The following is a 26,875-nucleotide window of genomic DNA, read 5'->3' on the forward strand; positions in this document are numbered from 1 at the left end:
GATTTACTGGAGGTTACTATCTAGGGTTTATTCCCCAATGAGAAGGGCTAAGATTTTATTGTTAATATGCAACCATTGAAATACCATTTTGTATCCATGAAAAAGAATGTCTTAAATTCTTGGAATGTGCACAAATATCAGTTAGAAAATTATATTAATCTAGTTCTTTCAGAATGCAGGCTTATGTAACACATACAAATTAGGGATCCTATTACACATCAGGAAACTTTATGATCGAGCATAAGACACATGAATAAACTACTAGAAATGCCCAGGAATGCTTTCCTCTTCTAATTATCCCTTTTTTTTTTTTTTTTTAAATGTATATTTTCCTCTTTCTTTCAGTTTACCAGAACTGTTCTTACTTTTTGATAATGATTGCAGCTAAGTGTTAACTTCATTTCTGTCATGATTTCATAGCTTTTTACTGATTTACAGTGCAAAAGCATTAGGAGTATGTTCACATTTCACATTTCAACCTTTAAATGTTAAGAGAACCCATACAAATTTTAAACCCATAATTCTCCAGTCTTCTATGTGTACAGACCACATTATTTCATTGCCTATATAGTACTGCTTTCTGCATTAGAGATACATTTTATTCCTTTTTCTATTTTTTGACCTTCTATTGCATTTTTCTCTGTATTTCATTCATGTGGAACAGCTATGTAATTATGTGGCACAGGCTGTGACAATCGCATAACATTGCCAGTTATGTGGGCACACCACATAATACTGTTGCGGGATTGCAGCAGTATTTTGTGGACAGAACTGCTTACTGTAAATAAGATTCAATCTACCTATGTGCACATATGCTTACCGATAATTACATAATGTGTAATTTAGATAACATTATTAGATTATGATTTGCTCAAATTAGAGCAATTATTCTTTTAGACTTTACCTAACAAATAACTAGTAGTGCTGCTGCAACCAAAACCCATCACAATGGTCGCCTGGTTCATGATTTCAGCCACTAAACTTTAACAGCAACCTAAGAACTGGACACAACCCACACCAGAGAAAAATCTTTGACAAAATCTGACTTAAAGAAAACAGTAATAGCAACATCTAAGTTTTAAAAGCATTTTTTCAACAGGGAATTTTAGAAGAGTTTATGGAAGCGTTTCCAAAACATGCACACTGCATAGGTGGTAAAGCTAAGGAAGACAGAGGTTAGAAAGGGCCAAGGTTGCTCAGAGTACAGAATGAGGCATATGACACATCATCTAACTGGGAAATACTTTTTATGCAACATCTTACATTATGTATATGAATATAAGACACTAATTCTGTGTAGTTTGTAAGTTTTGCCCCCACATAATTCCATCAACAAGAATATTGCTAATTTGGCAATAAAATGTATAGTGTGTGTATATATATATATTTATACAGTATAAATTGGCCTGTAGGCATCATAACACTGCTCACTATCAAAGGAACCTTTGGGTATCTCTGACACTGAGCCTTTTTATTTTGTAAATCTTCAGGGTGCTAAATCGCTCATATTCTCCCTCCTGCCAACCTACAGAACTACCCATTTCAGAAAATACAACATTTTTTTAAATGCTGCAAAAAAAGAATGAATCATGGAAAGAGTAGAGGGCATTTTATGCCGTAAAAAAACTATACAAAAGAAATTGTAGGGACTGATTTTACACATTGTTTTTAATGTCACCTTATTAATATACTAGTCCAACTTACTGTCTTTTAATAAATGACACTGTGGGCATATTAGAATGATTTAGGTATGTGACTTACAGAATTTAAGAACATTTAAACTTGTCTGATAGACAGGAATACATGTTTTCAGTCAATAATGTAATTAGTGCTGAACCATATTTAATTTTTTGTAAACATTTTTTAAAAGGTTGATTTAGAAGCTTTAAAAAACACACAGTAGCATTTGATGTCTTAAAAACAAAACCAGTATCAGATTATGAAACTAGAACCCTATGTACACACATGGGTTCTTGTGCTAAAACATTTTCTTCTGATCTCCATCAATGGGCGACGTGATTGCCAAATAAAGACAACATTAAAGAATTATATTCAATCAAAAAAACCTCCTGGTTGTTTTTACACCAAGTATGCATTTGAAAACACCATGAAGGCATAGCTGAATTCTGCAAAATCCCACAAGGAAACAAGTTCTTACCACAAGTTGTACTTGTCTACTGTCACGTATCACAGGATCTAACTCAGGCAAAAAACGACAGCTGGGAAAAATGTAGAATAGAAATTTCAATAAATCCCACTCTACTGGGTTCACTAAAATACCTGGACAGAATCTTTTCCTGGAAACACTCCTGCTTAAGTAGAAATGATACTATTTAAAATAATTCCATGTTTAACATGTATGGGACTAATTAGCATTAATTGGTAATATTAAAGAATCAGAGTAATTAATATTAAAATATTTGCATTTAACGTTAAAATCAAGAAATTCTTAACAACTAATATTGTTTATTGCTACAATAGAATATTAATTTAAAAATGTAAATGTCAATAAATGCAACCATGCATGAATTTTTGCATGTACTGACATAAATTATAGTCAAATCAGTTGTCACGTTACATAAATGTATTAGCTTTTCTAAACAGTCTACCAATGATGTTCCAATGGAGATCAGTGGGACTTTTGCCACATTCAAAAATGGTATCATAATCTTAAAAAATGTCAGTACAAATACTAATGCATAGTACACACCTGCAGAGGTAACATAGTAACATTTTAAAGAATTCTTCTATAAATTTCCGTGCCTTCTTACTTTCAAACATCACTACATGTTCTATTCCAGTGTTTTCATTCAAATTAAAAGTCATGACAGTTATCTTAAACAAACACTTGGAGTGTTTCACTATTACGGAACATGACTGACAGATAAATATTTTCTAAGGAATATGTGCTGCATATACTTCCTACAGTCATTGATGCAATTTAGAAAAGTGGAATATTTTTCCGTACAAAACATAACAATATGCAGTCCATTTTATTACAAATTAAATACATTTTTAATGAAAATAAAGTTAAAATGCTTACACTAAATCCATTGCTTGCCTACTGACACCTTGTTTGGTTTTATTAGAGGTGCTTGGCATTGGGTCTACTAATGACTTCACTAAGATATCAATGGTTTATATTGAATTTATGACTAAAATATACTTACTATGTCTTCATATTAGTTTAGGGAATAAGATTAACCTTTTCTTTAACTGTATTGATATTTTACCTGTTTAATAACGAAAATTAAATATAGAAGGAACATGTTTACAACATTTTACTAAAGTATACTATGAAGATGTAAAAGTTGGGTTTATGTGTTGAAGACAAAATATAAACACATACTATCTAGTTAAAAAGTTTTTTACTTCCTTAATCAAATCTAACAATATAGGTAATGTTACAGTTGATCTAATTACATAAAACCATAATATAAACCAATAAAGTTATAAAATATATGATGAATAAGCACTTTTTTCTATACTCTTTACAATACAAAAAACACTGCATTGCTAGCATAAAGCTATGTAGATATTTATTATAAGATTCTGCACTGTGCATCATTTCATTATCACTGTGGAAGAAGTATCTGTATAACAACTGCTAAACCAATTCTTTGGGACCCGGAAATATGGTATACTGTCTGCTAGCTACAAAGTCGTGTTTGTTTTAGAACTATTAACCTAGGTTTCACTTTACAAGATAAATTTAAAATAAAAAAAAAACACCCTAATTTAAAGGCAATGACCTCACCACCTCATATCTTTGGAACTGGCTGCTCCATAATCCAAAAGCTGTGTATGAAGCCACTGGTATGTAAAGTCTTTTCTCCTTTGTAATTTCTCATCTAAAGTAGTATCCAGCTGAGAAAATCCTTCTTCTTTACCTGGGGAGGAAAAAAAATATTCCTGTCTTTCATTATTATTTTAAAATATCATTTTTTAAAGATTCCCCAGATGATAAACTTTGAGCATTTACAAAAGAAAAAAGGCAATTACTTCCTCTTCTTGCAAAGAGTCCAACTAACTTGAATTTCTTCACATACATTTGAGAAATACTTTTAAGTTAATTTTGAATTTTATGGTTTATTTTATCTTTTGGGATTAAATATTGGCCTTCTGAATAAATTCCTTTTTATTGGGAAATAAGATTCTCCTTTATTCTGAAATATATATGGAAATACATATAATATATAAATTGCTTGTCATAGGATCTGTGAATGTTGCTTACTGTGCTATCCCTATGCTTAAAAATACACATTCATGTATATTTATAATTCTATTTACCAATCTATAAGATTAAAAAAATCACCATTATATGCAAGAGCGGACACATGGCAATCTTATTCCTCTATCTATCTTTTACTGATATGATTTATTAAGACACTTTAATGCCACTTTCTGATACTGGATTTCAAAGCAATCGCATACACAAATGAAATTATTTTTCACAAATGACTACCTACTTTTGGATCACAAAAGACACCCAAAGACAGAGAATAAAATAGCGACCTTATGAAAAAAAGCTGTACAATTCTGGAGATCCTTCAGTTTTTGGGACCATTCTGGTGAATACCAGATACGTTTTGAGGCATAAGGAAGAGGATGGGAGAATTGGAAGAGCCTGCAGAGGAAGCATCATTGTTGCATGGGGACATTCATGGATTAGAATAACTTTTTATTTTCTGTTCTTATATATCAACTTTATAGGTTATGGCTTTTTGGCACCTTTGACTCAGGGCTTTTATGAGACATCAGAGAACTTTTTTTTTGTACAGAAGTATTTTGTTTTTCTCTTTAATCTCATTTCAGATGACATTGAGTTATCTTCCCTCTTGCTGATTATTCCTTTTTTCCTTTCAAAGATTTTTATTTCAGTGATAGGTAAATTCAACAGCTACTAGAAGTTGCTTAGTAAACCATAGGAGCACACCTGTCCTTTTGCACTTCAACCAACAAAGAATGTAGGTCACTCCACTTTGTATCAAGTCTATTTGCCCACTATGAATGATTTAACTATCAATAAAGGGGGGAGATGGGGGGATGTCAGAACTGCCTTTGAGGTGAATGGTTTCCTCATATTTTAAGCCTTAGTTTTCATTCATGGTTTGACAACATAAATTGAAGTTACAGGCTATTCACCAACTCACCTTTATAAGAGGTTTGCTACATTACCTGTAGTATTTTTAAACTTTTCCTTTTGTAAAATGATAATATACTTTGTGTAAGCTGCAAAATGTAGTTCCTCACTTACATTTTACCTGGCTTTACAGTGAGCTCATTGCTTTAATCTTCTAGCTCTAAGGGAATATTGTTAAAGTATCATAACTTCTCATTTCATAGTCTGAAATACAAATGTCTTTTGATTGTGCTCTCCATTTATCTTGGTATAGAGAATCTTTATTCAAACCAAATCCATTCCCTGGGCTGAATGTGTTCAACTGCCACATGCATAATTAACCTATTAAAATTAGGCAAGGTCCTGGTCCAGAATATGAAGTCATGTATGTCTTGCTAGTGACTCACAGACTAGAACTTAGGCACAAGAATTTATCCTCAGTTGATGTAAAGAACTCTCATTTACCTCCTTAGGAAGACAGAAAATGAAAAGCTTGGATGGAGAGTCACTGTATCTACCCAAATGAGGTTGTGAGGGCTGAGTAAAAAGATCAAGCAGTGAACTGCTCAATCAGTGCCAAATATTAAAATATAAAGAGTCTTAATTACAGAGTTCATCACCTTCCTTGATTAAAGTGGGAGCCATTTCTTCTTTTATAAGTTTATGATATTGCCTTCCCCTGTTCCTGGTTCAGTACAGCTTTCCGACCTTTAAATTTTGAAAGTTTATAGGTTCCAAGTCTGCAGCTACACTGGTACCCTTATAGCTCTCCAGATGAAGAAGATGCTGATTTATAACAGCAGTAAGAAACATTCTGCATGACTTCGTAAGAGCAGTCCTGGAGATTGAGCCTTCTGCTTTTCAGCATATCTTCTCCAATGAGAAATAATTCCCCAAGACATTATCTTTAGCTTTCTTCTTATCTGTATTTACAGAAAAGTAAATACAGTATTGGTCCAGTATTACCATCTTTCTCAGGAGAATTACTTCTTCCTATTAAAAGGGTCAGTATTATTTATGCATTTACTAAAATGTTTTTTACCTTTTCCTCCATTAAAAGGGAAATTTATGTAGGGATTTAAAACCAGTATTAGAAGTTCATGTCTGAGTCTGTGTGTCAGTGATGGTCAAAAGAAGATGCACATACAATAAGCTATGATAAAACTTACAAAAAAATGACTCGGCAAGTTATTTTCCCAAAATGATTGTTAATAATTTGCCTTAGTTGCATTTTGAATTTTTGACTGAATTATGTCTGAAACACAACTGGTTTTATTTAATAAAATTTTATTTTTTATTTATTTTAATTTATTTTTGCATGTGAATTATTGAGACGTTATTGAAACAGGAAAGTGACCAAGATAAAAGTGCACACAATAGCGTTTTCTTCCTTAAAATTATATCTGTTATTAAACAGAGTATTCTTGTTCCACATTAGTGTTAATAGTGGCTTTTTTTCTCAAATGGGCAGACACTGTTCAATAATTTGTTTAATAATGCTGCAGAAAACTGTATTCTATTTTCTTATTTGGAACATACCGATATTCTTACTCTTTAATAGTAACATCTCTCTTTTTAGTTCTTATGAAAAAATACTATGTTATGAATTAAAACACAGCATTATCACTTTTCTGTTCCACTTATGAACATCATGTGTTTGAGGATCTGGTGTATCAGTATCATTAACATACATTTGCTTGATAGCTTTCTTAAATTAGGGCTCTGGGTTTTTTAAAAACCTGGACCTGATTTTGTAGAACTACTAACACTCACAAATTCCACATAAGTTCCAAAGAGCTGTAAGCATTCTGCATCTTTGAAATGGATCAGACCTATAATCTTTAATTGTTAAACCCAGACAACTCTTACAATATCAAAGAAAAAAGGAATACATCAAAGAAGGCATAATTCCGTCAAAACCAAAATTAATCACAGAGGTATTTAAAGTATCATACTCTCATTAGATTATCACTTCTAAGCTTTCAATCTTTTCAACTTTTTTTACATGACACACACGTTAATAATTTAAGATTGGAATAGTCTTACATTTGGCATAAATACAGTAATGATTTTTAGGTGTTGCCAATTAATCCATCCACTGTGTACTTAGGCCAGATCCAATGCAGCTTTCAGGGGCACCTACTGCCATTTTCCTACAGAATTTGCGCATCTAAGTGGAGAGAACTTATAAGGAAGAGCCTGGGCACCTGAAATGTCCTTGGAACTGAACATTCAGGAAAATAACAAATTCTTTTCTAGGTCCCCAAATCAATATGCAAACCCATAAGAACCTGAATTTCAGGATCCAGAAAAATGTCATCCTCCGTCTGTCAAATTCGTTTTCTTGGCATGCTCTGAGACAGCACGACTCATGTTCAGTTTACAATATGGGTGTTACTTATGTACTTTAAATTAGACTATCTCTGGATAATCCATTAAGTCAGTTAAAGGAAAAGGGCTAAGAATCTGTGAACTACTACTGGTGAAGTGCCCTAAGTTCTATATAAAGTCAGTTTTCTTCTCACAGGTTTTTCTTCAAGATTGATGTATCTTGTGCCCTCAGCTGTAACAGTCAGCTTTAAAAAGAGCATTGAAACATACCCAAAGGGAATAGCTTGGCATGTGGAAGCCAGAGATTCAAATCTCACCAGGCTAAAGAGTACCTGCAACCTATGTTTCCCACTGCCTAAGCAGTACCTCATACCCATGTTCCCCAGTGCAAGGGCAACTGTTCTTAACAGCAAGCCAGTATACAAAAAGAAGGAAGATGGTTACATAATGTCTACATTCAGGGTGATCTTTCAGATTCTGCATTTTAGTTTTCAGATTCTATGCCCAGGAAACACCGATCTTGATTGTTGTAAATCCCAGTTAGCTACTCAACTCTTTGTCAATTTATATGCAAGAGGATGCTGAAGAACCTGATTCAACACAGTGATTTTTTTTTTCAGATCTATTTGTTGATGATGGGAAGATAAAAGGTCTAACTTTAATATGTCATATGTTTCTTGAAACAGAGAAATGTGTAGAGAAGTCTGCACTGTATCCAACCTCTTAGTTAAATTTTGTGTTTAGAGGGTGATTTAATTCACTTCAAAACTTGCTTCATACAGAGTACAATGCAAATAAAGTAAGTCCCTAAGAAAACTAAGACCTACAACGTGAAAGAAGGGCTTGAAATTTCTTCAGCATTCTAAGTTTTCCTCCCTTAATATAAAAAATATGTGACCAGAGTTAATTTTCTCAATATGTATTCTCGAAATGGTGCTCTCAATAAAGGAATTAAGTAGCTGAGATGATTGGGTATAAAACTTATATGTATGCTATTAATACATTGAAATTTTTCTTATCTGTCAGTATACTGGTATACATTACTGGTGAGCAATATGTATCATGAGGGGGTGTGCATGTGAGTCTGTGTATGAGTGTACAAACTCTATAAAAAGATTATTCTGAAAGAAAATTAAAATTGTATATACCGAGGATTTTTATAATTTCTCCTATGTATTCTATAAAGTTATGTTATAGAATCGTTTAGGTTGGAAAAGACCTTTAAGATCACCGAGTCCATGTTATAATACACATTAATAAATAATCTTGAAATCCCAAACCTAAAATCCAACTTTTTTTCTCATTTTCTCCATGTTAGTCCACAAACAAAATGGCATTATTTCTGTCAAAATCTGTATAATGCACACAGAACAGAAAGCAAGAACAACATGAGTAATAACATTCCTACCAAGGGAAGAATTTGGAAACAGACAGGAAAATAACAATAATAAAAAAACCCCACAACAATCCCCCCCAACTCCACCCCCAAACCCATCCAGAAATTTATAGCAAAATGTAAGAGAAATGAAAGGAATTTCTCCTCTTCCACAAAAAGCTTGACACATTTGGCAGAAGTCTACTTTGTCAGAAGTCACTAAATACACCTAAGCATTACATAGCAATCACTACATGCCCAAAATACTGGTTTTGGAAAAAGAATGGTATTTAGTGTGGTCTTTAGCATGCTCACAGGTATTCAGTGAATACATTTATAGTAGCAATATATATAAGACTTCCAGACAGTTGGTAGTATCATGTGGCAGTAATTCATACGAGTTTTTTTCACTTAAAATTATAGTATCTCTAGACAATTTTAGTTTATCTACCACTCAGGTCTGGAATTTTCAGATAGTAAAACACATACATTTCTACCTTACAAACACAGAAACTTTGTGACATAGCTATACTGTACAGATTAGTTAATTTTAGATGTTACTTTTTCATCTGAGTAACTTTTGACTAAATCAACTTCCGTCTCTAGGACTAGAATGAATGAAATAATACAAATATTTATAGCAGTGTCTGAGTGAGTTCACAGCTGAATAAAAGATGAAATAGAATTTTTTCAAAAGAATACCACATCAGGTTATGACATGCAAAATTTCTTGACGCTTAAAAATGCATTATCAATTACATCACAAGGAGTTTTGAACATGGGAGTGCTGATCAACTTACAAGAGCACGTCTTTCAAAAATTATAAAAGCAATCAGTGAAAGGAAAAAAAATATTTCTGAGGTTTTTTTCTAAAACTTGTGCCCTTTTTCTCTTTTCACCAGGTATTTCAGATTTTTTTCAGACTATAAATAAGGTCTACTATATTACTATTCCATCTGCAAACCTTCTCTTCTGTAATCTCTTCATCTGCTATTGTAATCATCTCCTTTTTACCACATGACTGTTCTTGACCTCACTCTCACACTCATTCTTCCTGCACCAAATCCAAGTATTCATCACACTCTCAGTTAAGACCATATCTTTATTTTGGCTATCCTTTCTCTCCCTGTTTTAATTTCTATTCTTCTGCTGTATCTTCTTCTATCTTTTACACTGTACTCTATTTCTGGGTGATTAACAACAGTAATAAAGCTTCACCTACTTAGTTCATCCTGTTTCCGTAGTTACTACATTTCAGCCTGTGCTTTTTGTGTTATCTCTTTGATGTCTTATTGTTAGATTATGTAAAAGCTGAACCCTTTCATTGGGATTCCTAAACCACTGAAACTGTGGTTTTCAGCTTCTGAACTCAAGGAAAACAGGATTTCATACTTCCCACACATTCTTTTCTATTTTGCTACGTGTTCCTGCCTCTGCAGAATACACCACTGCTACTATTTATCAGTAGTAATTAGTACTTATCCCTAGCTTATTGGTTATGCTCAATTTGTTCCTTTCCCCACATTGAGGCAAATCCAAGTCTTACTTAATCTTCAATGGTGTACTTTCAAGACACCTCATTTAAAGTTATTTCACTCTATTCATATCATGACAGTGTGAATGAAGCTCTCCCAGTATTTCCTGATTATTGAATCTCTTTCACTGCAACCCTCTGATCACACAAATACATTGCAAACTGCTACTCCATACTAAATTGCTCGTCTTTTACTCTTCTTGTGAACATGGTACATTTTCCTTTGAATTTCTTCATAAGCTTCACTTTCCTGGCACTGACTTCAAGGCAGCATTAAACACTGTTCATTCCAATTTATCCAACTTTCGCAACTTTTATGGGCTGTCACCACTTTCTATTCTCCTCCATTTAGGTTAAACACAATTTCTCATTTGTCTTCTATAATTTCCTTCATAACAATATCAGTTTCATATAATGATATTTCCTAAGACATACAACACCTTTCTGAGTTGATCTATAAACCTAAGGAAATATTTCACGTGAGGTGTGTACAGGAAGCTGCCACACATGCAACTGCTGATTTCATTTTCTGCTAATTTATGACTGTTCTGATCTGATTCAGGCAGTGAATCTTGGGATAAGAACTTGAAGAGCTATTTGGGGAAAGATATAGGGATTGAATAGTGGAGGGCTAATAACAAGACTAATGTAAAAATAGGTTGCTTGGATCAATTAAAAATAAGTCATAGAAATGGGAAGAAAAAATAAAGGAACAGTAGTGCACTAGCTTAACACAGGTCACACTCTCTAACAAATTGTATGAGATTCCCTTGTCCACCAAATAAAGAATTATTTCTTTAAAAAAAATAAGCCATTTGACTAAACTGGTTAATATTGCACCATTTAAACCATTCCATTTAGACCTATGTAGACGACTGTTCAAACACATTCTTATCAAGGAAATAAGCAAAATTGGTTTATTTCTTCAGAATGCTACAGCAGTCATTTAATACTGGAATTAAACATACAGTTATGGTTATTTATTTTAACCTCAGTGAATGACAAAGGCCCTGTGAATTTTTCTCCATAGAAAAGCAGAAAAAAAGCAGAAGAAAAAGCAGGAGAATAAACTGCACAGACATTTGGAAATGTTAAGATTCTAATTTCTTTGAAACCTTCCAAGTTTGGAAATGCAAATAGCAAGCTCTGGTGACTGAGTCTATGATTTTGCATTTATTAAATTTTTGATTAAATTCTACATAGTCACTGACTCCACTCAGTTGAAATATATCAGTTGCTCTGGGTATTTTTGTTTGTACTAAGACAAGTGCTGAAGACATCCAAACATCAAACTCTTCAGCCACAGTACGTTGGACTCTCACATTGTGGTAATAGCATAATAAACAGCATTACTATTAGGATAGCCAGAAATTTTCATATTGGATTAATGCTGTGGTGAAAGTGAAGATAGATTGTATTTTACTCAGGAATAAACGTAAAACAAGCGACAACAGATAGGATAAAGAGTATATATAAAGGAAATTTTAGTGTCTCAGCATCTACCTACATACAGAGAGACACACACACAGACACACACAGACACAGACACACACACACAGAGCTTACTCAGGTTACCAAAACTTAAATAGAGAGAAGCTGCATTACAACTAAAAAGAACAGACTAACATTTCTCAGTACAGCCACCCAAGGGCGGACTTGTTTTATGTACAGGTTGGGAAATCACATGAAATAGCTTTATGTTTGAAAAACTACATTGGTTCTTGCTTAAAAAACAAAAAAACCTGAAACCAAACGCCAACTCTACAAAAATGGAGAAACTACAGGGATGATATTCTACCTACGTGCACACAAAGAGATGAGTTCTTGATGTAAATTACTCCTTCCTGCAATCAGCACTTTTCAAGATCCACTCAGGCTTTTACAAGTTCAAAAAGTACATAAAAAACTTTACAGCACTATGCTGTACTTGCACATTATTCTTCTGTGTAGTCTTCTATGAACAGGGTGTTCTGTAGTCTATTATACTACCTGCTTCAGCCACTCGGCATGAGCAAATTTCATCAACAGCGCTGCTGAGAAGTAAATTTGGAGTATAGCCAAGAGTTATCCAGAGAACTTTGGATAGTCAAAGCCCTTGAAGAACCAAAGAAATCAAGGAGGAGTAAAACAAAAATTTGAAATGGTATGTTCAGCATTTCCATGCTTAGTTATCCATTAGTAAATGTAAGGAATAAATAAGATGGAAGTAGATTGAGCCTATTTTGTTTACCCTTACCGCCTACACTCTCACATAATTTCTGTCTCATCCACCAAATCTGCCTAGTACAGACTCTATCTCTAGTTTTTCTCATAATCTTTGGGAATTAATAAACCCTCTAATAATGGACATTCTCTACTGAAAAGAGGAATATATTTCATATTGTGCAGGAGAAAATTAAGAGATGCCTAACATCAAAAATTTTTTTACAGAATCTTTTGATAGATTTTAGTTCTATACATTCCAGTTCTTAAGATTAACTGACAGAAACAATCAAGAATTTGAACAGAAGTGCTTAGTTGCTCAGTAATGAAACAGCATTCCCAAGCAAGCAAAGATTATCACTTCTATGGAGTCCAAGCCAGCGGAATACCTTTCTCTAAATTCAATAAGCCAAGCAAAATGATTTAAGACATCAGATCTTCCAAAGGAATTCTCAAAAAAACAAATACAAAGGAACATTTTGTAAAAGCACAGGAGGTCTAACTACTATATTGTCCCCTATCAAGAGGGCAAAAAATACAAAATACAATAAATTGTATTGAGTGTGACAACCATTAAGGTAGGTTTTGTTTGCACTGAGGGACTTAAAAGTACAAGAAAGGTACCAAAAAATCTAAACCCAACAAAAGACTTGCACAAAATAACAAATTGAGGTTGCTATGTGACAAGACGACACATATGCCAAGTATTAAAAAAAAAAAATCATTACTCAGGAGCAGCATAAAGTTAGTGGGTAAAGCTGACTTTTACAGTACATTAATAATTGTCTCACAATTTTTATGAGCAAGTAATTAAAATATGTAATTTTTATCACAGATTGGGAATATACATTTTAAAAAGTCTTTATTATGTTTACTCTTGAGAATAAACATTTTTTCTAGATAGTTATCTGAATATATGAACTTGTTTTTAAGAACTCATGTTCATCAACACATGTGATGCACACGAGTACCATATGTGATTGGTACTTACCAATGCACAGTAACACTGAAAGTGAAATAATGGAATTATTGTATTAATGTCAATATGTAGTTCAGTTATGAATACATATAAATTGGTTATCTATTCTATCTATTGTGTATACACATCATTTTCAATTTAAAAGTGTTTTATTTTGTGTGGGTGAAACTCTTTCTGGCTTACTTTCTGATGTTGACTTGAAATACCTGTTGGTATTTGATGAAGGTACTGTGACAACAATTCACAGCTTTGTCAGTGCAGTAATGCATAACAGCAGAACTACTCTACATTGTCAAATATACACGCAAAGTCTACACAGACTAAGTGCAAGGCTGCTGTTTAATTTACTTTATAGTAAAACCCAGAGGTACCACTGAAGATCAGGCCTGTCATTATGCCAAACATTGTATAAACAAGGCTTGATTTAATGCTCATTGAATTCAATGGAAAAAAAGCCTCAGATAGACATGGTTCTTTTTCTTAAGACTCTACATCTAAAGTGAGTTAATCCCCAAGCGTGTACAATTCTTATATATTTATATCCAGCTTAAAAATAACCATAAATACTAAACTGACGAGTGACTATAAATAAATATAGACAGAAAAGTACTAATTCTTCTTATTAAGTTATACTTAATTGGTTGATACATCATGGAAGAAAATAAACAACATGAAATTCCAGTGTCTTATGGATCTATTAAAAAAAGGGAACTCCATTTGTAAAGAAGGACAGGTAAAAAAAGCAAAACAAAACCACAGTTTGCCCCAGGTTAATTCTTAATTCATATGGCTCAAAGAGCTTAGGATTTTTATAGATTCTTGATTAATTGGGCTGAAATTTTCAGCTTGTAAACACATGAAAAATGCAATAATTGAAACACAGTATATAATTTTAGAGAAACCAACATATATTCACGAGTATTCAGCCCCAGGGGAATTGAACTGACTTAATTATATTGATTTTGGATCAGTTATAGTTACAATGGCACAGATTTTTTCTATCCATGCAGAGAATGTTTGAATGATTTACTTCAGTGAATGAAGAAATCAGAGTTGAAAAAGGAATAAATTAGCCCTGACTCCTCCTGTTCTTTTACAGAATTTTGTTTAGACCTTTATTTAAATTTTTTTTAAATGAGAAAATGAACAAAACAAAAAACACAGTTCTATTACTAAACATAATTTAATCTTCTTTAAGCTTGATTGTAAATATTTTGTTCTTAGAGTAGGTGTGTTTAAATTAGTTTCTTTTTTACTAAACTTTTAAGCTAAATTTGTACAAAAACTCTCCAACTCACTGACTTACATATATATTTTTATGTACATACATATAAATTCGTTTGAAAAGGAGGGAATAAGTTAAATACCATGATGATTCTGAACAGGTGAATTTGCCTCATGTGCATTCTGTTTATATTTGCAATAGCTTTCAAGACAGCCATAGCTAATTAACTTAAAAGTATAATTTGTTTTACCTGTTGCCTAACAACAGCTAAAACAGTTGTCCATTCCTAACTTTGCTTGTTTGCAGCCAATTATCTAAGCTCCTGTAAATAGCACAGGAACTTACGGAGCATTAAGGTCTGATCCAAAAAGGAGTGAAATCCCATAAATTCCAATTCGGTAAGCAAACTCCCACTTGAGATTAAGGAACTTAAATAGCTAATCTTACACTATTTACTCCAGAAGCAGGGAACAGATGATTATATAATGAGTTTTACAACCTTATAGACTAAATTAGGCTATTAAAATTGTATTAATTTACATGGGAATTTGTATATGATTAAATATGTATGTGATTAAACATGATTTTTTAAAATATGAATTAAATATGATGTAACTGGCCAAACCAAGATTTTACTTCCACTGTAACAGTCACTGTCATGAAGAAGAATGAACAGCATTTCATTGCCAAGTTTGAATGTAACAATAAAATACCTGCTTTTTGCTTTATATTGGAGAACGTGTTTTATAAGAAAGAATCTAATATAGTTTCCTTTTCATACAAGATATAACAATTTTAATACAAAGTAATTGGAGTAAAAAGGCAAACAGAATTCTTTAGAACAGTTGAAGAAATAGAGAAATATTAAATGGTAATATTTATAGAAATTTTTTAAACTACACATTTTTTAACTACAAAAGTGAGCACAAAGCATTATTTTGTTAAGCAAAATTTTTCTGCTTTTCTGAAAAGCTAAATACATTGATTAGAAACAGTATGTTAGAGGTACTGATACAGAGGCTAGAAAAAGGTATACATGTCTGCAATAAGAATACAAAAAATGTATGTTAAGTAAATACAGAAACTTGTCTGTAACTTGCACTGCGGTTCTTGAAACTCTCTTTCAAATCTTTGAACTTCTCCATATTCTGGTTCAGTGAATGCATCAAGGGATACTAAAACTGGAGAAATGTCTGAATAGCATCACCATCCTCAAGGCAGCCAGGTCTCTGAACAGACTCTCCTTCAGGATTCTGGCTAGAAAAGGAGGAAAACAGGAGAAAAAAATGCAATGATGTAGCAAAATAGTGACTAAACCCAAGATAGCTAATTTTCAGTGATATTTAAAAAGCCTTAATTCTACTCACCTTCTCCTGGATTCCAAACAGATTCTTCAGCTTTCACCTAACTAATCCTGAATAACTACATCTCACAGTGCTCTGGGCACTCATCAGTACCGTCTCCTTGTGCAACTGTATTAATTATGCAACGATAAAAGGGGATTTGCCCCTACTGTTTCTATAATGAACAAACATATTGTTGATGGGAAGTCACAGACATATATAACACTCTCATAGGGGAAACAAAACAAATTTCAAAGGAAGGAATTAGTATGATGCATGGATAACTCACATGCTTAGTAATATAGCGAAATAATAGTAACCATTTGTACAAAGGTATAAAAAACAAAAATCCCAAGCAGCCATAACTGTGGAAGAAGCAACTTTCAAAATTTATTCCAAGTAAGGTTTTATAAACATTTCCATTTGCAATAAATGAGAGATGTTTGAAAGAGAATTTTGAATACAGTGCACATAACTCACATGGTATGATGACAGCCTATGCAGTGTTTTAGCATATGTAGACCAGACTACAAGTAGAGTCTGACAAAACCTAAGAAGGCAGACCTGGCTAAGAGTCAGGAGTCACGCTTATTAAATTGAACTCTCAGGGGTATCATGCAATCAGAGGTCACAATCGAGGCAACAGAAGCAATGTCACGATATCAGAGAAAGGGCCAATTCAGACCTGCTCCCTGACAGGCAATGAGGTCACGGCTTGCGGCAAATAACTGTATTAAAAGGGAATACTCTCTGCACACTTTTAGAACTGTCATCTGAACAAACAAAGCTAGGTCATTGGTAGGTTAAATCAGAACTTTCTGCCTTAGTAGCACATAGCTTCCTTTCTTTTTACATTCACTACTAATTTCTCAATTACAAAATATACATCAGCTACTAAAGCAAATTCTCAATAAATTTAACTTTGAAATACACAGTAGTGTTTAAATTCCCCCTTTTAAAAAGTTAAATTCTGTCTTTGACAAAAGATATCCCTGGTCTCTTCATAAAGTGAAAATTACTAAGCTTGCTTCGTATTAGGAAACAATAAGCATGCAAGAGCTTTAGGGAAATGACTTTCCACAGTCAATTTCTTAGTAACCCTGATACTCAGTCTGCATTTAGAAACCATTAAAAAAATTAAAGTTATTAATAATCTGCTTGTTTAATGATGACTGTGAAAGTGAAATAAAGTTCTTCTTTTGTCTGGCTACTTGGATTTCTTTATCTCATTACCTGATCTGGGTTATCTACAAGATTCTACAAATTTATGAAATTATAACCATGTTGGATTAGTTAACCTGACAATAAACCTGCAAAGGAAGAACTATTTTAGACTGCCATGTAAATAAAATTTTATTTGAAAACATTATCTTTGTATGCAGCCTTTCTTAAGAATATGAGAACATAAAATATATATTAAAAATAACTGGAAAATTCAGTATTTCTACCTTTTTTATACACATAAGCCACACAAAATATCCACAGTGCATACCTCAGAACAGCACAAACCTACGACTTTCAAACAACTGCTAAAATGTTTCTGTATTGCACATGGTAATAATTGAACTGTAAAGTTATGAAGTTGGAAGATGTACATTATAGAAATAACACAGCATAGAAGTTACACAGATATCACTGCATGATTGTACATTTTTATTAAAATATTTGAGTTACTTGTAATTCCTTGTAAAATCACCTAAGTCTACCATACATACTATTTTATAGATTACATGAAACTTGTAAAGGGTATAAGACTTTGGTATAAGAGTTAGTATTGAATAGCATAAAATTTTCAATACCTAGATTTCAATTTTAGAGCCTTGTTTTGCTGGAAAAATGTTGCACATTACCAAAATATATTAGGTATCTGAACCACAACATTGTTACTTATAAAAAAGAAAGAGACTTAAATGTGTGTTCAATATTAAACACATGAAAATGGCCTTTTTGGAATGCGGTAGATCTCTGACCTCATTAATAGTATTAAGTGTCCATAACACCATAGTTCCCATTACAGAATAGGAAAAAAAGAATTCTTTTATAAGAAACTTTAATCAATTACATTTTCAAATTAATGAAAAGCTCTGGGGTGAAGGCCTTCCTTTAATTCACCTCTAGAAGTACTTAAATATGCAGAGGAATTGCTATTAAAATGTATAGCTACAGGAAACATTTCTTTAATTGTGATTTAAAATGTATCATGTTGAAACAAGATTTCTACCTATAAAATATATCTAAGAATACAGTATATTCCTTGTTCATAGCCCCATACCACATGGAAATTCTTTTGCAAGATGAACATTCGTGCAATGCAACATTCATGATACTTTTATGGACATAGAACATACATTTTCTGTGGCCTATGTTAAAATACCATTTGCATACCAATATGATTTTTATGCTTGAAATACTCACTTTGGAAAATGCTTGGAATGTATCTGAAAATGCACCTTTAAAGACCTCTTCATTAGCAATTGGTTTTTCAAAGTGTAAAAACAGCATTGGGTATTATTCAGTAAAAGCAAAACAAATAAACAAACCACCCCAATATTGACCAGTCCCCAGGCATCCAAACAGATGGCAACAAATTCAACAATTACTTTTAACTAGACGTACTAAGTCCAAGTGCTGTAACACTTTATTCTAGAGGAATTTAGCCAAACCTATTGTCCCTTACCCCCTCCAACCAAATCCATTTGGATTTAACTTGTTGCTAAAATTATCTGTCTTTTGCACTCTAAGACCTGGGTCACAACCTTACTTAGGGACAGGAAATAGTTATCAGGTCACTGAATGGTCAAATGAAAAAGGATTTGAAATGCTTCGGTACTCAGGGGTCTATTCATCCAAAATGATTGCCTTATGTAGTATTAAAAGCTATGAACGTGGAGTCAACTTGTTTACATATACATTGGCTGAAATGCAGATATCTACACTACCTAGCTTTTGGACATAAAATGTCAAGAAAAGGAGAAAAAAGAGAGGTAGAATCTCAGAAGATGCAAATAAGACTATCTGAACTATTGTGTTACCTTATTCAACAATGAGGAAAACTAGTTTTCAACCTCTGATGACATTTTGGGTGAAATCTCATTCTCACTGAAGTCATCATTGGGTAGTTATTAGCAAAAAGCAGTAAGACTTTTTTTTTTTTTTCATTCTTATGTGCAGTTTCTTATAGGTTAAAGATTGGTAACTACCATGTTATGAAAGCACAGGTGATAGCCTACATGTTGTATAAAATTCAAGTTTTGGATCTCTCTAGCTCAAAGACCACATTTAAGTCTGATGCATTAATAAAGTCCCGATACCACCACAAATTACAACAGTCTGCAAAACAATGGAGACATGAACAAAGATATAATACACAGGCAGGTGAAATATGTGGTCAGAAACCTTCAACGTGAATACAGGAACCCTAAAGACTGGAATCACAGTGAGAATTCGTAATATTAAGTTGGTGTGTACCTATGGCAAATACCTCCTGTTCAGGAACTTCAGGCAAATAGAAAATCCTTTTTTTTTTTTTTAATTGAATGTGAAGAGCAAGAATATTACTAAAAATGTCGTATGTCTAGATAATTTATAAATATTCAGACACTGAAGTGCACTGCATAAATGCACATAAATGATGTTTTACGTATTTATTTTTAAACATATACCATAATTTCAGGATTGCTTCATTCCACGAATACTGAAAAAATCCTGCAGTATCATTGATGGACAGGAGGCTAGAAAATTAGGCACAGATTTTATTTTTTAGTTTTCTTTTATAATAAGAAACTGGGCCACTAGAACTATGTAACTGAAGCTTGAGTGCGTGCACTGTAAGGCCCCTGCAGTCTTTTACAACTTTTCAGCGTACCGCTGCTGTGAACTGGGTTTGCACTCTGCCAGCAGAGCAGCTCTGACCCATGGAGAGCACTCCTTCAGATCAACACTGCCTCAGGCTTTACTGCTTTCTCCAAGAAGTCTTACATTTCAGGCATCAAGTTGAATTTCTTCTGGAGATGATTAACCCAAACCCATGACAGATTTTTTCCAAGATATCCAACTCCTTATGTTTATTTTATCCTGGCTCTTTTTGGATGTACTGGACACAAGTAACCTACTCATTTTACATGTTAAAGGGCTGGTGGAGAGCCATTAATTCCTTAAAATGAGAAAATATTTCAATGCGAGAGTTCTGTTGTGTGAGCTCAAACTAAATAATAAGAAACAAAGCCATAGAATTCTGATTTTAAAAGATAGATCCCCTTCCATACTACAGGTTTCCGTAATACATTTTCATCACATTTCAGGACAGATCTTACATTCTCTGGAAATGCATTATTCTGTCATTTTGTCAGTATGGTTTAGAAACTGCTTCCCTAATATGGCATACAAATTTAAAGCCTGGGAGACATGTAATAATTGCATTTTACTGTAAACATGGCAATTGAGCTAGTAGAGTTGCAGCAAGGCCATATTTAGAACATGGTTATTAATCCTTTTCAGATCACAGCTCAATCAAAGATAACTTAATTTAGAAATGGATGTTTACAAACAATGCAATTCCTGGGAGTTGATGTCATTTATATTTTTCCTTGAAAATAGCTAATTTCTAAGACGAAAAGAGCTAACAAATTATTTGCTATCATTCAACATCTTTTTAAATGTTCTTAAATCACAAACAACAAAATATTTAAGCATTGAAAAAGATTAATATTAGCATTCCAGTCTCAGTACCTTCTCTTAACTCTAATGCAGGTATTTAAAAGCATCAGTGATTTGAATCAATATAAATTCTATTTAATTACCACATACCCTTTTTCTTCAGTGTATTCATATATCACAATATAGAAAATCTAAGAAACTATGTTGATTGTTATGCAACAATATTTTAATGAGCTCACATAATTAACTCAAAGGTAACCTTAAATTACCCCTTTCCAAAGTCTCAGGTTCACATTTTTAAATAGCACTAGTAATAATAATCTATAAGAATGTTTTGCAACATTTTTCACTTGAGACTACAAGGAGTTTCATAATTGTGAACTATCAGAAAGCTGGAAAACAGACGACTTTAAACGGATCCTTGATATTTATCTTCCAATCATATGACATAATCACGAGATCATTTTACCTCTTATTCTTGTTCCAATATGAAAAATAAATGTTATTTCTACTGACAATTTAAAGAGAAATGAATAAATATTTCCATAATTAAAAGCCACCTGAGAAAGCATAATCTATTCATTATCAAATTTGTATTGGTGAAATCTGTCTGAACATTATACCCATTACGTTTTCTTTAGTCACCAATGAGCATAAAATGACAGGAAATACAGTACTGCCAATTAGAACTACAGTTTCCCAAACTACAGTAAACATATCTTGACCACATAGTCCAATGCATTTTTAATATAGTTAAACTTCCTGGCATTGGTCATCATGCATGTTCCTGGGTGAAGTCAAGTTGTATTGTTTCCACCTCTTTGAAGTGTATGGTATAGATGTGCCACTGATGGATATGGATATGACTAAAAATAAATGTACTGTATGTGCCAATAAATCACCTAATCTACATAATTAATTAGAACATAGTCTAAGAAATTCTGAGAAACTAAGTGAATCATATCCAAATAATATTTGGATAGTTTGATTGGACTCTCAGCTGATCTACTTCATCCCTCCAACTTGTTCTACAGATTGGAATCCAGCTGCCATTCCACTGAACAGAAATTATTTGGATAACCCACAAAAATTGTTGAGGTGGATGGATTAAAGAGGACCCCAAAAGATATATACTGTTCCCAAAGCTTGTAGCAAAACAATGTGCAAGGTCTGGGGGCTCCTTCTTTAGTTTTGAGCTGCCGTACCAGGACAAAGCACTCACACTGTTGGTTGGAAAAGTAGGTATCCTTCCTCTGTGTAAATGAAATTACAGACCCTATAATTACAGACCCACAGCTGGCAAAGACACACATTCAGCCAGGACTAATTGGAACTTCCCAAGAAAAGAGAAGGAGTCAAGGATAGATTCTTCCTTCAACTACTGACCTACTTTATCCAAAATAGTCAAGACTATTTTACATTAAATCAATGACTGAAATAGCCTCCAGGCAACAAGAGGAGAAGCAGTCATAAAGTTTTCTAAAAATATGCTTTGCTGCAAAACAGGAAATGATGAAAATTATCTGTTTTCCTTATAACGTTTCCAAAATTTTGAGATCTTTGAAATGTCACCATCTACAAAACACACAAAAACCTCCAAGAATGTTCAATAAAACAGTAAGCAGGCATATTTTGTTTATCAACTAACTAGCACTAACTGAAACTCAACAACTGTGCTGGAATCATAACCCTATCACACCAAAAAAAGCAGTGTAATATACATAATCCCAGGAAACGTCCAGCAAATCATCAGAAGTGAAAGTACATCAAGTCAGGCTTTCATCTGTCTTCAGGTTTTTGATCAGGCTATAGTTTCTTAAGAGAAGCAGTAAACATATTCACACTTGCATATTCTGTGGCTTACTTTATAACCTACTGAAGTTAATGTCACAATATATAATTATGATTCAAAAACATAATTTATTTAAATGATAGTTTTAACGAATCTCTATTATACAATGACCACATGCATTAAATTAATTTTAAAGAAACTGAAACAGCATCTAGACAGAAAGCATTAGGATTACAAAATGCACGTTGATACTACAAATTACACCAGAGAGTAATTGTTCATAATTTACTTTCCTTTGAAAGTATACAAATAAAAAAGCTTAGGTGCTATGCTTATTGAATTCACATACCTACTTATACTCACGGTATATGCATATATATTTGTGTGTATACACACAGATATATTGTATGTATATGTATTGACACATACACATACATAGACACACACATACATACTAACACAGATTTAATTACATTATGGCTTGTGCCTTCACATCTTGCTTGTATTTTTAAATGGTAAGTTCTTGTCTGTCGGAACCACATTCCTCACGCTGTTGATGAAGCATGTAATACAAAGGGCTTTGTCTCTGACTAACTTCTCTGTGCTATTGTGATACAAATGTGAAATAATGGTGCCCTGTAGGGATTTTTATAACACCAATGAGTAAAGCATGATGACTCTTCCAAAACTGAATAAAAATTTATGATGTCACTCAAGTTTTGAAAATGTATTTTCCTACAATGTGTATGTCAAATTAGAGATATGTGAATTGTCCCATGGGATTAAAGTTATGCACAAGTTTTCAAAATTGGATATTGAGTTTTTGCATATCAGCTCTTCACAACTTTTGTAACAGGAAAATAGTTGAATATTGCATCAACACTGTGTCCTCACTATGTTTAGATATTGCTTTACAGATGCTGCATGATACAACACTGTCAGCATGATGCAGTAGCTTAGGTGAGAAGGCAAATTATGATAGAATATAACCTTTGTCTCAGAAACACATAAATATCGGATATTAAGTTCATTCCTTTTTACTCTTTATTTTTATACCTCTAATTTTTTTATTCCCTTTTGACTTATTTGTATTTTTAAACACAAACTAAAGACATAATGAAGACGAAAGACATTCATCGAACATTTTAACTAGATTACCTCTTAAATATTCACTACCATGATGTGTTCCCGTTTGAAAATCTAAAACTGTTCTAATTGTTTCACTTCCGAGGGCATCCCCTTTCAAAAGTAGTGATTCTGTTATTTAACAGATAACACATGTGTACTTCCTGTTGACGGTATGGTTTCTCCCCCCATTTCCCAATTTAAAGAAATAAAGCAGAAATATTTGGAATGTGGTTTTGTTTTGTTCTGTTTTTTACATTTACTTAGTGGTTTATGAAGGAGATGGATTGGAGTTCAAATTTTCTACCAGAGCACTGACTACCAGTCTGTGAAGGTAAAAGGGCTTGAATGGAGGAAGTTTATCTCCACCATGGAATGGACTGGTCTGTGTTCTCTCTTGACTTAAAATACGGTGTTCACAAGATTTATGGATACAGAGTGAAAACATTCCACCTTCTTGTCACAGAAAGAACTCCCATCGCAGAACAGACCCAAAGAAATCTATTCCAGGCAAAAGAGGAAGAAATGGTCAAAAGGTGAGAGAGGGGAAATGGGAAACAAGCTTTTCTGTGAGTGAGGGAAGAAATGACTGATAACACGACTCTGTGAAATTATCATGCAGGTGCTTTGATTTGTAGTAGATAACATGCAAAGTGTTACCAAATTCTAAATTTAGAAACTCTTAGTTCTGTCTGATGGTATCTCACATACACATAAATAAATGCTCTGTGCTGCACTCTGGGTTCTAATTCACAACCTAGTGTTTTCTGGCTGTTCCATCTGAAGTAGCAATGCCTCAGGTCAAAGGACAATTTTATATTCTGGTCAAGAAGAGTATTGCTTGTCTTCTTGAAGGCTCAGCAGATTGCATGTAAGCACCCAATAAAAGATTGCTGAAAAAAATCTCAGTTTATTAGCTGGCCAAAGGAGTACAATGGTCCTTGAAATGAAAGATAAACAAGAGTGCCACTACAGTGCTTGCCTTTTGATAGCTAATCTGCTACGGTGCCTTCTCTCCATGTATTCAAAAAGTAATTTTAGTAATATTTAGAATGCATATATTTGGCTTTCCAAAATGAAGGGAAATGTCTCCAGGCAGGAACAGATAAACCGGTGGCAGGAAAGCTGGGCTAAACCTACACCGACTTTAGGGTACTAAGCCTGGGATCAAGCTTATCTCTTTGATATGCTTTGAGCATACACACTACTGCTTGTAGGCTTTGGGCATCCAGTGTTTTGCAGGCAGTCTGCATGTCCTGTTTCTTCAGCATATGATGCATTCTGGAACATAAGCATATGCCACAGGAACAGATACAAGACACTGAGAATGCTAAGTCAGGCACAGTATATACAGACTCTCTATATTCTAGGTAAATTCATGCTTGGATCCAAGGCATACAATACTGCAAATATTTTTCCTCTTCAGAATTCACCAAGAACTGTTTCCAACCAAATCTGAGCGTGGGCTTATGAATGTGAGGCAAATTTGGTCTTTCATATAGCTAGGTTAATTGACTGAATTGCAGTTCAGGTATACTCAGATTGATTGCACACCTGTCTCAGAAAGGTTCTAATTTCTATCCTCATTCAGTGAATGTTAATATAGTATTATTATTCTTTATTTTACTTTGTGGGATTGGGACTAAATCAGATAGCATATGGCTTTGTCTTTGAAAAGATAAAAAGACAGAGATGACAACTTTCTGAGCACACTATTGAGTTGCAAAAGGAATCAAAACAGTTTAAAAACAATGCCTCTGGAGGTGCTCAGCTTCTTACAACAAGGGTATTTTAAATAGACTTGGCCTTATTTTAATTGTACTGCAACAAAGGAGAGTTTTAACATGAATTTCAACAGTAAAAGAGCTACATCATTTATTTAAATGCTTTTGGAAAGCCAATCTTATATTTACATGCTGAAGATTCTTTTCTTGTGTCGAATGGTGGGTTTTTAGGGAATATTTATGAAAGTAACTTTCTAAAAACATGTTAATGATCATCAGGAATTAATAGCTAGCTTGAGAAAAGGTGACAATGAGTGAAGAATTTGAAGTGATATTTCATTTATAAAATTTTATTCTAGTGCTTTGTATTTTATGCCTCTGTGACATGCTTTGATGTTTTTTATGATGATTATTTTTATGATGAAGATTTAATAATAATACTAATAAAAAATAAATAAATTAGGCACCAGTTCATTATTAATCTCTAGGAGCCCCTCTGCCCCACCCCCCAAATGAATTGAAATTGAAGTGTTTCACTGCTGTAACTTGAGATAACCAGGAACAGATAAGAACCTTAAACTCCTGCCTTTTTCTATTTGTGCATATTGTTTTACATTTCAAGTAGGCTTGCTTAAAAGACATTAGAAGATATATATGCTTATATGCATAGAGATGAAGTGAAATACTTGTTCATACCTTCAAAGTTACCAGCACTTATAGGCTGTGTCTTCCTTGGTGGTTTCACATGGAGATGTTTATTTTCATTGTTTTTGAACAACGCCAGGCGCACAGCTGGGTCTAGACGACAAGAACAAGTTAAAATCAAAGGTCAGACCTGGCTCATTCATTCCTTCAAGCAGTTTTTCACCTTTTAGCCACTTAATAAATGAAAATACCTTTAAAAGTAGGTTTTATATTCACAAAGGATTACACTTTCTAAAATAAAGCAACATAAATACATGTGCAACTAAGAACCAAAATCACTATTTTGCAGGATTTTAACACTATTGATCTTTTAGCTAGCTCATCTCCAAATTAAAAATAAATTCTAAAGCAGAAAATAAATTCTACTTGCAGAAAATATTTTTAAAAATCTGCTTTTAAAGCTTGAAATTAAAGCAGAAATATTAACAGAATATATGCCAAGCACTGTTTCTAAAAGCTTTGGTTCAGAATTATTCAGCAGTCTAAATCAAGTCATTTACACCTAAAAATGTTAACAGGAGGCAGTTTATTTTTTGAGGTTAAACTTGCAGATAATAAGCTAACCTCCTATCCATGTCCCATCCTTATTGAAACAAAAATTACTCCAAAAGTCTATAGACTCATCTGTATGCCACAGTATGAAATCTTGAACAGTTTCATAACTGTTATTTTGAAAACTTTGCAAAGAAGCAAAGATGAACACAGAACTGTCTATAAATCTAGATAATACATGTTCTTAGACTGGAAAAAAAAATTAAAGTT

General features: G+C 33.2%; 1 protein-coding gene across 1 annotated transcript in view; it reads right to left on the reverse strand.

Moving 5' to 3' along the window:
* LRRIQ1 (leucine-rich repeats and IQ motif containing 1) overlaps positions 1–26,875 on the reverse strand; it is a 112,901-nt gene that overhangs the window by 17,935 nt on the left and 68,091 nt on the right. Inside the window, exons 22-24 of the mRNA XM_009584910.1 lie at positions 26,105–26,206; positions 3,758–3,890; positions 2,159–2,219 (exon numbers count right to left, since the gene is read on the reverse strand). Of these exons, the coding sequence (XP_009583205.1) occupies positions 2,159–2,219; positions 3,758–3,890; positions 26,105–26,206 (296 nt within the window). The remainder of the gene's footprint in view (positions 1–2,158; positions 2,220–3,757; positions 3,891–26,104; positions 26,207–26,875) is intronic.

Source organism: Fulmarus glacialis, unplaced genomic scaffold (genome assembly GCF_000690835.1).
Source record: "Fulmarus glacialis isolate BGI_N327 unplaced genomic scaffold, ASM69083v1 scaffold27270, whole genome shotgun sequence".
Lineage (NCBI taxonomy): Eukaryota > Metazoa > Chordata > Aves > Procellariiformes > Procellariidae > Fulmarus > Fulmarus glacialis.